General features: G+C 37.2%; 1 protein-coding gene across 6 annotated transcripts in view; it reads left to right on the top strand.

Moving 5' to 3' along the window:
* NAP1L4 (nucleosome assembly protein 1 like 4) overlaps positions 1-12490 on the top strand; it is a 29490-nt gene extending 17000 nt beyond the window's left edge. For 3 of the 6 annotated variants that reach the window (XM_086613935.1, XM_086613933.1, XM_086613930.1), the window contains exons 12-16: positions 1462-1484; positions 2110-2229; positions 2519-2548; positions 3898-3954; positions 11207-12490. In XM_086613935.1, the coding sequence (XP_086470061.1) occupies positions 1462-1484; positions 2110-2229; positions 2519-2548; positions 3898-3954; positions 11207-11245 (269 nt within the window). In that variant the 3' untranslated portion in view covers positions 11246-12490. Of the gene's footprint in view, positions 1-1461; positions 1485-2109; positions 2230-2518; positions 2549-3876; positions 3955-5120; positions 5159-11206 lie in introns of those variants that run through there. The other 3 variants (XM_086613932.1, XM_086613934.1, XM_009987845.2) reach the window with 3 other exon arrangements.

Raw genomic sequence — 12490 nt, 5'->3', positions numbered from 1 at the left:
TGCTGCATTGTATACTTTCTGTTTACTAGAGGAAGATGGCAAACTGCAGCCCATCCAAACAGATCGTTTCATTCTGATGTTAATTTGGCCATTGGGTGTGCTGTGTAAACAAGATTCATAGTATGGAAAGAGTCTCATGTAGAATCTCCTAAGGAAGTTGACTTGTTTTACCACAGGATGGCTCCATGCATCAGTTTGAGGTTTTTAACATGTGAAAGTGTCTTCCAGTGTTGGTCAAGTTACAGCACGTTGGTTTCATTTAAACCTTTGTCCTAAGTGACAGAACTTCTGTGGGTTTTTCTGTGATTAATTAGTGATCCCTGATGCTCCATACACACCTTCCTAGGTGTGTACTCGCATATTTAAAACAATTTAGATGGATTCCCAAAACATTATTTCTTCTTGGATACATATTCCATTTTTCATGCATGGATGGAAGAAGCAGTTTACTTTGTGGACAAAGATGTACTGAAAAAAATGGACATCAGTTCTTGTTTCAGTCATGGGCTCTTACAAGCTACCTGTTGCTTCTAAATACCACTGCAAATGCCTGTGTACATGGGGATAAAAAACAAGTCATAAGTATTTCCAAAGCTGAAGTTTGGTACAGAAACATCTTTTAACTTAAACAGCTGTATTTTTGTTACAAGTAATTGCTGCTTTCAGAAAGAGATAGAGGTTTGTTTGCCTCAGCATGGCTTTATATTGGCTTTTTAAAATGCTTGAAGGACATACTCTGGAGGTAGTTGTATAAGAAAGATAAAACTGACATCTGGCAGTTGATACTTGCATTTTCTACTTGAGAACAGACCAAGCCAAATTATCTCTTTCACAGTACCATGGCACCTGAGTAGAGGAGGGAAATCTGTTGATTTGTTTGAGGTTTTTTGTTTTGTTGTTGTTTCTTGGTTTTGTTTGTTGTTTTTTAAAACAAACAAACAAAAATCCCCCACCCTGTTCCTTACTGGTTACAGTACCAGGCCTCTTCTCAACAATGCTTTGCAAATTCGTGACAAAATGTTAATCTACTTGGTAGCATCTGTGTTTGGGGAGAGGAGAGGGTTTGTAGTGCTCTAGCAAAATAAAGTTCCTGTAATTACAGCATTAATATAGAAACAAAACGTGTTGCTCTTTGAGGAGAGAAATGCGATCTGCATGCCTTCTGAACAGGTCTTTGTAGAAAGAGTATTTCCTGTGCAAAGATCTGTGACATCAAAGCGGCAGCTTTGATGCTTTTATTACAGCACATAAAATTATTGCAAGTGCAATTTCTGTGGGTTCAGTTTAGGATGAATCTGAATTGTCTTAAAAGGTTTAATAGTTAGTTTCTGAAGACTTTATGATGCCAGTGTGTTCTGGTATGAGAAGAACCTTATCTAGACTGTGTTTGGTTACCTTGAATGGTGAGGTGAGCTAGACTATACGAACTTTTCTTAAATGTACTGTGTTTTCTTGTTGCAGTATCTGATGATGGAGAGTCATTGGTAAGTTTACATTTCTGAGATTGCATGATTGCTTTTTCCCTTATCTGTTTTGCTAAACATCTCTATAGTGACTATTCGGGCTCTCTTATTAAGTACTGTGTATTTTTATAATTATTTTTGCTTTTGCCAAAACTGAGCTTCATCTTGATAAAATGAAAGATACTGTTGACTTCAAGTAATCCATTGATGTTTTGCCGTTACATGTCTTGCTGATCCAATACATCTATAACAAAGAGATGACTATTTTCTCTAGCCACTCAGCACTACTGCCTGACTGGTATCTGATTTTTTTTTAATCCATCTGAAGCATTCTGAACAGTTCTGTAATGTCAGGCATCAGAACCAGCAAAGTCTATGTAGCCTTTTTAATAGGTGTTTCAGCAGGCCAGTAGCCTGTATGTAGAAAGTAGGAAACTTTTAAAATACATCTTAGTTCTGCAAATCTGGATTTAGACTTGCAATATTTTTAATTGTTGCAGAGTTAAGTATACTGAAAGTACATGTGACCTGAAGGTTGATATTGATGACAGTGTGATGTTTCTCAAACCTGTAACTTTGAAATACTTGTTTGCTCCTCTAGCACATCACATTTTTTGTAGAAAATTCAAACTGACTTGCTTTACAGGATGAAGATTCAGAGTTTACTTTAGCAGCAGATTTTGAAATCGGACACTTCTTCCGTGAAAGGATAGTCCCTCGTGCTGTGCTTTATTTCACTGGGGAAGCTATAGAGGATGATGATAACGTATGTATGCTACTACTGTTTTATTAGTCACCATGCAGATAGAAAAAGTCTCCTTTTCTGGTTAGACTAGTGTGTAGTATTAATTACATGAGAATAACAAAAAACCTGAATAGAATTCCTGTTACATTGGAATAGGAGAGAATCATTCAACTTGCTATGAGTTGTTAATCTTTGCTTCTGGAAGGAGCTTAGTTTCAGTTACTGTGTTTGAATATGCTAGACCTTATTACTGCAGAAGATTCTATGCAAATATTAGGAGAGCTAATAAAGCCTTGGATTTGTTTTTCAGTTTGAAGAAGGTGAAGAAGGTGAAGAGGAGGTGAGATGCATACTATATCTTTTGTAGAGAACTAATTACCTACTGTGTTCGAGTTCCAGAAATAGTCCTATATGGAGCAGAAAACAGCTGTTCATAAATGCTCTTGTGTATTATTCTTCTTTCTTAGAGTTCATCACTCCTGACTTAGAAAATCTATGAATGTTTTTCCTCTTTGCAAAAGTACTTTTTGCAAGAACATTTATCCGTTTTTTCCTAGTATTTTGAAAGCTACTTTTTGACATGAGTCACAAATTAGACGAGCTTTTTTCTTGAGTGCTGCATGATAAGAACTTAGTCTTATCAGTCTTACTTTTGAATATCTGTTACTTAGGTAGTACTGGAACTCAGCTGTCAGCTTTTAGTTGTCATAAGCTCCAAGACTGGGCCTTGCTAAATGTAAAGTAAAAAAGGGAGAGCATACAACTGCTCAGGATAAAGGCTTAATTTAGGCTGGAATTTCTAGTATACCAAGAGCTCTGCTCCATTTATGGTAGTGTTGTATGCATACAAACATACTGTGAAAGACTTTGCACAAAACCACTAAATGATACTACACTTAAATGAAGTAATATCCTTTACAGATAATTATATTTTTATTTTACTGTGGTGTTCTTGCTGATTGGTTAAAGCTACATACCTGACTGTCTTCAATTTCACCGTAGTAGAGTACCTCAGAAGTTATCAAGCTGGTGGTCTGATGTGAGCTGGCAGCCTTCAGGATGCAGTCTCTTTTCTCTCTGTGCAAGTTGTGATACAGGCTTTTGGGCTTAGGCTGTTCAGTGGCTAAATGTTTTCTTATTTTTACGTTTTAAGCTGGGTCTTGATAGAAGCGTATGTGTATTTTTAATCTGTCTCCAGTGCCAGACGCTACTACTTGGATGTAGGTGTATGTACAGCAGAGTGTGAAAATACTGCAAAATCCTGTTCAGGAATACATCACCTGTCCACAGTAATCCAAATAAAAAGAGACTGTTTGGAAGGATGTCAAAACAAAGAAGAAAATTAGGCATATATAGTTATTTACCAGAACTGTAAAATTCTCAATAATAATTGTCAGGTAGAAGTTAAAAAATTGCTGGGAGGCTCCAACAGCTTATGTAGGAAGGTTGCCTTAAGCCATGCTCAGTCTCTTTAAATCTGTGTTTTAAATTTTCTTTTAAAGATTATGCTTTAAGATTTTGAAGATACTAAATTCTTTTAAGTCAGCCCAAGTAGTTTTAATGTTGACACCTGAAACACCTTGGAAAACAGTGGTAATATCATTTGCTATTTTTGTTTTTTCTCCATTACAAAAAATTGCACTTTTAACCTGTTTTAATTTCTGTTAGTTTATCTCTATTTTGTCATAGGAGTTGGAGGGGGAAGAGGAGGGAGAAGAGGAGGAAGATGCAGAGACTGATCCTAAGGTAAGGATTTTTGTCTGCCTAGTCATAAAGTAGACTACAGTCATGAGCAACGTAACTGAGGTTATTGTAGTTTGGGAAAAGATCAATAAATCGTTAAAACCCAAAAATCACCCTAGTTTGTGACTGCAATGTCATCTTCTTCAGCACTGAAATTGCTCTTAAAAGAAAAGTTAATGTTTCCATAAATTGGGAAAATGTAGGTTTTGTCTTCCAACCTGTACCAAGAAAAAAATAATTTCTGAACTGTGTGCCTTTACTCCTTAATGGTATCTCTGTATAATAATGATATATATTTTTCCTTTAGAGGGGTCTTATTTCAAATATTCTGTACCTGAACTTCAATTTAGAGTTAGTCTGACAAGTCTCAACTAGCTCGTTTATTTTCTTTTTCTTAGAATTGTTCTTTTTGGTTGTCCTGATGGCTGTAGGTTAGACTTCACAGGTCTAAGCTCAGCTGAAAAATCAAAAAATAGCTAGTCCCCAACTTGAGTTTTAAACTCTACAAGACCTGGTTAAAAAAATTCAGCCTTAAGGGTTAGTGCCCCTCCTGATGGGTATTTTTTTCAGTCCTTTAGTTATGGTAAAGTTAATGCTTCCATTTAGTGAGGCTAACAGTGATGACAGACTTGTGTTCATTTAGTTCTTAAAACAGCAGCTTTTAATTTTTTTATGAAGGCACAGATGAAGTGAAAGGCATGCAGAACTGCTTGATCTCTGGATGAAAGTCTTAAAAACAGTTTAACATGTCACTCCTCTGACATAGTTTTATATACATCATCATATCACTAGTGAATGCTTTTTGTCACTGTATCAAGAATTGAGCTTGCTTTTCTTTAATGAGAGATACTGTATTCTAAAGGAAGTCTGTCTTGTGAAAAGATGGATCAAACAGGCTTAGAGTGGCAGAAATGAGTATTCTGGATCTCTTCTGCAGGATCAAAATGCAGTGATGTACCTGTAATGGGAAAAAGTGAGACAGCTGAAAAATGTTAGTTCTGATTCGAAGTATATGTGCTAAGTATCAAATATCCTTTTGAAGGATTTGGTTTCCTGTAGGAAAAAAGCTTAAGGTATCTTGGAAGGTTACAGTTGTTGCCTCCTGTATTATTTTGTACATTTCACTTTTCATTCATGCTGACAGTTCCTTTCAATTTTTTCCCATTTAGGTGTAATTTAAGTCTGTTTATCATTCATACATTTCTAGGTAAGGTGGAATTCCATTCATACCTAACTTCCCAGAGTCCCATTCGTAGCCATGCAATGTGGTTTGTTTTCTAGGATTTTCTGTTTGGATTTTTGGTTTTTCCTTTGTATGGGAAAAAGAAATGTTGGGGGGGAATGGTGACTTCACAGTGTAGGTTTTATTAGTAAAAAATAGAATGAAATGTGTATAGAGATGAATGCCTTTAAATCCTATAATTAGATTTTTCAGAATGGCCTCACTGGCACAACTTCTGCTTTGCCTTTGTAGCAGTTGAACTGTGTTCTATATACACATGATAAGATACTGAGACTTGTCAGACTTTTTTTTCCTTCTTCTTGATTTGATGTTGTCTCTCTCTGCTGTTTTTAGTGTTCTTGCAAATTGTTTCTTAAATATCTCCTCTGCTTTTCTTGAGGTCATCAGCTTACTTAGTATGTCTTTTCCAATGTTTTTCTTATTTATGCTGCCTGACAAAGGCAGTCAGTCACTCTTACAGGCCTTTTCATGAGCTCTCATGGTTCTGAACAGGCATTGCTCTCCTGCTCATCTGTCTCTTTATTTAAAAGAAGAAAAAAAAAGTTCCTTCTATTGTATGCTGTCATCTTTCACCTTTCATCCCATGCCTCATGGAGAACAATGCCTGCAACAGGCTCCATACTTCTTCCCCTGTACTTTAGGCTTGTATCTTTTTATTTTCTTCGATTGCTTAGGAGTAGCTGTAATCTTTCCAACTCATTCCTTCTCTGCAGAGATAATGCCTTTCTTTGCCTTTGTTAAATTCAAAATTGAACTGTTTTGTTGTTGATTGGTGGTTTTTCAGTTTTATTTCCAATCTGATATGCTTTGAGAAGCCAGCCAGCCACCCTGCCTCTGCATACTTGTACTGTTTATTCACCTGCAATAGCAGAACATCTGTTTGTCACAGCAGCTTGTGTGGTGTCTTGCTGCAATCTGTTACACAGCTGTCTTCCCTTCTTACAATTAAAAATTGTCAGCCACTGGCTTCATTTTTTCAAGTCACCTTGGAATTCTGTTTTTTGTCTTGTAAGACTCACATCCCGATCCTGTTTTCCATTCCTTCTTCTGTCCATCCCATTTTCTGGTCCTGTTTCTCCCTGTCCCTTGCACCTCTTTGCCTTTCAGTTTCTCCCCTGCTTTTCTTATATCTGGAATGGTTTTCTCTGTCATGTACACAAAAATAATTACTTTCTGTTTTTCTTTCAAATCCAGTTTCTCCTCTTCAGTCATTTCCATATGACCTCCTCCTTTATTGTTATACTACATTTGCTACGTAAATGTCAGCACTTTCTGATTTGTGAACTTTTCTCCTTTCTTCCTCTTACTCCTGTCAGTTTCAAGGACATTTGAGTTGTTCAGTTAGAACCAGGTCATTGTAATCTTTTACACAAAGCACTTATGCTATATGTAAGTTGTGGCTTTGGAAGACTGAGTGGATGATTGGAAGTAGCTTCAGAAGATGCTATGAAAACAGATAACATAGCTTGTTTCCTCTGGTATATTTTTCTGTGTGCTTGCACGCTCTGTTCCTTTAGCTGCCTTTATTTCACTTTTCTGATGCTAAGCTTGAATAGAGAAGTAGCTGACAAGGTAATATAGAGTGCTGTTTTGAATTATGAACTAAAAAGCTGCTGTGGGGAGAGACTGCATGTGCTGCAAGGTACTTAGTCTGTCTTTTAAGTAACATTGGCAGAAGGATCTGTTAGCAGCAAATTCATTTTCAGAACCTTTAAGCGTTCTGTCTAGCTGTGGAGGAGGTAGTTCAGACCACTTGCTTGTTTAGCTCCAATTAGCTGTGAGTTTACTTCCTAAGTATTTGATGGCCTTGCTTTTTTTCATTCAATAACATAGATTAGAAAATGAACACAGATAAGGTTTAGCTTTAGGACCCTTAACTGGAGTATTTCATGGTAGGACATTTGAAATACTGAAAGGCTTTCTTCCTTCTCTGCTGGAAAGGACATCAGCTTTAGTGCCTACTGCCTATATTGATCCCATTGTTGGCAGCAAAGTCCATTTGGGAATCAGGTGAGATCTTGATGGGCTGCCTGTGTCTGTACAGCTACTTCAGCAGATCGGAAGCTTCCCAAAAAGTAATTTGTTAAAAGTGAGGAGGTAAAGGCTTGATTGCTCTTTGAATCACTTAGGAATGTGTCTTGCCTAATCTGTTTAAACAGTGAAGATGCACAGAAATTCAGTGTCTCTTTCAGCAGTAATTTTATGTTAGAGAGATCTGGTTTGAAGGATTAAATTGCTAAGATAGTTGGCATGGATACTCTGGATTTATGCCCCCATGCTCTAGGACACAAGATTAATTGGATGGGTAGAAGCAGTGAGCTGTGTGTATAAAAGTCATGAAAGCAGTATCACTGTAGATCTGCATTTCTTCTCCATTTTAACCCTATGATACTGAAAATATTAGGTGAAATGCTCTCTTTAAATTTGATGCAGCTGATGGTGTTTGGTGTAATTACAGGTGTCTGAGCAAGTGGTCTGTATGGTAGCTAATTAGTTCAGGTTTCTTGCATTGTTCTCCTGGGCAATCAAGTGCCAGAATAAAAATGTTCATGTCCATTGTAGTGAGAGTATTTTTTTTAATTCTGAGCAAGTGATGCAATAAATAAAAGCAGTGGCAAAAAAGCTTCATATTGATGCTTGTTAGCAAAAGAGGAAAAATAGGTGAGAGTCTTACTTAGCTTGTGTGTCTCCATTGGAACAGTGTCTCAAACTGAAATCAAAGGCCCAGAGTAGTTTAAACTCCTTGCGCAGAATAAGTAAATATTATTAAATACTTTAAAGATGTAAAAATAAAGAAATCCTGTAACTTTTCATATGAACTTAGGTCATTGCACATGACTACTATAGAGAATCTCTTTACAACAAGAAGAATGCTTACTTGTCTCTGGTGCTGGTGGTGGACTTTGCTACATGTGTTTGCTGCTAAATTTATTTTAAAATAAAAAATTTACCCAGAATGCATGGGGGAGAGGACGTGATGTGCACTACCCTGTGGCCATGTTCAAATGCAAAGCAGTTATAAGAAAAATAGATACTTTTGGAAAGATTTTTGATAAAAATGTTGCTGGTTTTTGCCTGCCTCTAAATGACAAGGAATAGCATGCAACGTATTACCAGTGGCAATCAGATTATTTTTTTTTTGAGACAGAGAAGGCTGATTTTATATTCTGTGTAAACATACTCACTTTTTCAAGAGGGAATTGTGTTTTGCTGCTAAATTTATTTTAAAATAAGATGCAATTCCTTCTCATCGTTGCCAATTAAAGTCTCTGTTTGGTTTTTATTGCCTGGCCAATGCACTTCACCATTTCTAAGATATCTCGGGAAGTTCATTTAGGGAAATACAGCATGAGTGGAAATCTTGCTACAGTGGGGAGATAAATAGCACAGGGTCGAAGGCCAATAAATGGATTGGCTGTGGTTGGCTGACCAAGTGTCGCCAACAGTCTGGGCACCGCGGGAAGAGCAGGCTCAAACTTAGCAGCCTTCCCTTAGGGAGTATGGATGTAGTGTATCCATCACACTTGCAGCTTGGCGTGTGGGCCCTGGTCTTACAGGAGCCACTGGAGGCCAAAGATAAATTTCACCGTGCATGTGCCTGATGGGGCAGCTGTAACTTGAAGAAAATTGTGGTGATGTACCTGTGCTGTTGTCACCTGGGGTTAGACTGAGATGCTGTCTGTGAGGCTGATGGGTAGCTGAAGGCTACGGAGCTCACGTGCTGGCTCGCTCAGCAGGAGCAGCGCTGTGCTGTCGAAATGGTGGAAGAAAATTGATTATGTTGGAATCTGGGTCTGAGATACTACCTTGTTACTTATGCCCTTCTTAAACACTTTATATATGTGGTCAAGTTGGATGTGCCCTCACCTGTAAGCTAAAAATAGCATAAGCTAGCAGTATTTTTCTCAAAATTCTCAACAACTTGACTCGTACCTGAGAACCCCTTAAACTGTCTGGTGGTTTTTTTGTCAGAGAGCTGTAATAAACACTGAAAGGTCCTTAAGAAGGAACTTTAATTTCTGTGACTCAGTTTTTACAGGATAAAGATTTATATGCAATAATATGATTTAAATCTTTACAGAAATCAAGATAAGTGTTAAGAAAATAAAAGTTTCATTAAAGTTTGGCTGAAAAGGTTGCAGAGGTCAACCTTAGTGTATCAGATATAACATGAATAGGAAAGAAAGAGGGAGATGGAAAGATTTTTAATACTTGCTAAATAAGTGGTTTGTTATTTGATTATGGCTCTTGCCCAGAATGCATGGAGGAGGGGACATGATGCTGTGCACTGCCCTGTGGCCATGTTCAAATACAAAGCAGCTATAAGAAAAATAGACACTTTTGGAAAGCTTTTTGATAAAAATGTTGCTGGTTTTTTGCCTGCCTCTAAATGACAAGGAATAGCATGCAACACCTTACCAGTGGCAATTGGATTATTTTTTCTTAAGACAGAGAATGCTGATTTTGTGTTCTGTGTAAACATACTCACTTTTTCAAGAGGGAATTGTATTTTCCTGCTAAATTTATTTTAAAATAAGATGCAATTCCTTCTCATCTTTGGCAGTTAAAGCCTCTGTTCAGTTTTCATTGCCTGGCCAATGCACTTCACCATTTCTAAGATATCTCGGGAAGTTAATTTAGGGAAATACAGCATGAGTGGAAATCTTGCTAGAATGGGGAGATAAATAGCACAGGCCAATTCAAGCCAAGGAATGCTGTATTTAGTCACAGATCAGTGAAGATGAATTCACATCAGTGTTATTTGGAACTTGAGGCAGATGAAAGAACAAAGTTGAAATTAGCCAGATGTGCTGAGGGAGGAAAACCACAAAGAAGAAATCCTTAAGGTCTGTGACATACCTGTGCAGAATAGACTTTAATCTGGACTTCTGGTGGGAATGATAGTGACTGCTGTAACCCTAAAGCATTTTAGATGAGGAAGAGAAAAACAGTCGGGGTTTAGTGCAGATTATCAAGCGCAGAATTTATGGTAGGGACTCTTGGTTGCGCCTGTTCTTCCTTGCCAAAGCCAAAATGCTTAAGTTGTCCCAGTTTGTGGTCACTTGATGTGTAATGAACTCTTGCATGTTTGCCTCTTTTACAATGTGTTCTTTAGGATAGTTACTAAGAAACGTTTTATTTTGCAGTCAGTGACATTCAAGGTGTCATGTTCTATACCTCTATTTTTCTTCTCTAGAATTCAGCAGGTTTCCTGACTATTTTTTAATAATAAACTATATTAAGAATGATAAAGAGAAGCAAGCAGGAAATACACTGAATAAATTCTCCTGCTTTCTAACAATCTTATTTTACAACAAAAAAAAGCAAGAAGTGCAGTGTAAAACCTGAAGTTCTTACCTGTTTGAGTACTTGTTCTCCTTCCCAAGTACACTTCCTTTTGCCGAAGGGGAAGTTGTTTTACTACCTAATGAAGGTGTTTCTACTTTTACATAGTCAGATTAACATGTGGACTTCTTGCCCAGTGTTAAACTGTTGAATAGTTACCTGCTGGTGATGCAGAACCTAGAAAAAAATCAACACATTAATTACATTTTTATCACCTTAGCAGAAAGGGCAAGGCTTCTAAGGAAAAACTCAAACGTGCTGCAGAATAAGCAGCCTGCCTTCTTCCCTTGCTCCTCAGAGCTAGTGAGGAGGTGGCAATTTATTGTTAAGCTTTTTTAGTAGGAACTGAAAGTCAAATTAAGCCTCTGGTTGGGGGGAGTAGAACGTGCTTTGCTTTCATATTTGTTTGAGCCTTGGATGGAGTGTAAAGAACGCAAATGTAGATTAAAACTATGGGGTACCAAGCAGTTGGGGTGGGGGGAACCCAATAAACATGGTGACTGCTGTTCAGACCTTTAGGATCTAGCTTGAGTTGACACGTAGCTTTTTTGTACATGCTAATGATATCTCTAGCTAATTCAAAACTGCATAGCAAATAGATTTTGTTTGTTGAAGTATTTTCTTATATGCCATTTTGATCTGTGGTTTTTTTCTTTTCTCATACAGAAAGATTCCAGCCAACCTGCTGAATGCAAACAACAGTAATAAGGAAATACCACTTGGAAGTGATATTTGAACTACTTGTAACAAATATTTGGATACATGGCCTGCAGTTCAGGATATTCCATCACTGCAGCACAATCTTATTAACAATGCTTAAAATTAATTTGTTTTAAAATGCATGATTTTCACTAACTTTTCTTTATTGCTTAACATGTACAGTGGCAACTTCAATGCATTTGGGAAATAGGAGGTTTAAATAAGCACACTCTACAGCCGTTGGTACACTGTAGCTCAGTATGTCAATAGGCCTTTAGAGCCTTTTGCCCTATGCATAGAGGAGTAGTCCAGACTACCAAGTGAGGATTATCCATTTTCTTGTTAAACATTGAAAATTGTGGAATAGCAATGTGCTGAGAAGCTAAAGTAAATGGATTACATGTATGGTAGCTGAAACAGATAGAGCAATATGACTTTTTTTTGCTAGTTCCCTCCCCCCTTTTTTAATGTTTCTCGCAACCTACAAATCGAACTAGTGCTTGAGCAGCTTTAAATGTCATATTTATTATCTCAGTAAATCCAATTGAATTGAAGTAATTTTACTTCATTGAAGGGGGTGTCATATTTGAGACTTAGTTGTTCATCCTACTATTTATTTATTCATGTTTGTAAGTACTTTGACAGAATTAGTGCTTTTTAATAGTTTTTAATATACTTGAAAATCTTCTTCCTCTTTTGCATACAATATGGGTACTTGTAAAACAAATAATTTGAATTGGTGTCAACGTAGTAGTCTAGACAGAAGGAACGAACTCGCATCAAAATGACAACTCTTCTGGATGAAGATCAAAATGCAAAGGCCAAACTGTTGCTGTTGATGGAAGTGGGTTGCAGCCAAAGAACCAGAAAATTTCCAGTAGTCTTTTTGCTTGGTGTCCAGCATGGAAGGACCTTTCACTATGAACACGGAAACTTATCAAAATTCAATTCAATAAATCTGAAGTTTGGTGTCTTATGTGCAACACTGAAGTTATTCCATCCCACAATTTGTTTTATTTAAAGCTCTGAAGTCTTCAAAACTACGTTTTGTTGTTGTGTGGCACTTCAGGTACACGTTTCTAGTTTCAACATCCGTCACCCACTTCTGGCAGCAGTTGAATAGCAGCTGTATCAACACTGTGACCAGGCATGTAGAGTGCTCCAGCCTTACCTTACACATTTGTAACTTAATACGGTGTTTTCAATTTGTACAGAATAGATAGAATATTCTATTAAAGTTGTGAAACATGA

Source organism: Tauraco erythrolophus, chromosome 6, assembly GCF_009769465.1.
Source record: "Tauraco erythrolophus isolate bTauEry1 chromosome 6, bTauEry1.pri, whole genome shotgun sequence".
In the NCBI taxonomy this organism is placed as follows: domain Eukaryota; kingdom Metazoa; phylum Chordata; class Aves; order Musophagiformes; family Musophagidae; genus Tauraco; species Tauraco erythrolophus.
This window is presented reverse-complemented; position numbering and strand designations above follow the sequence as displayed.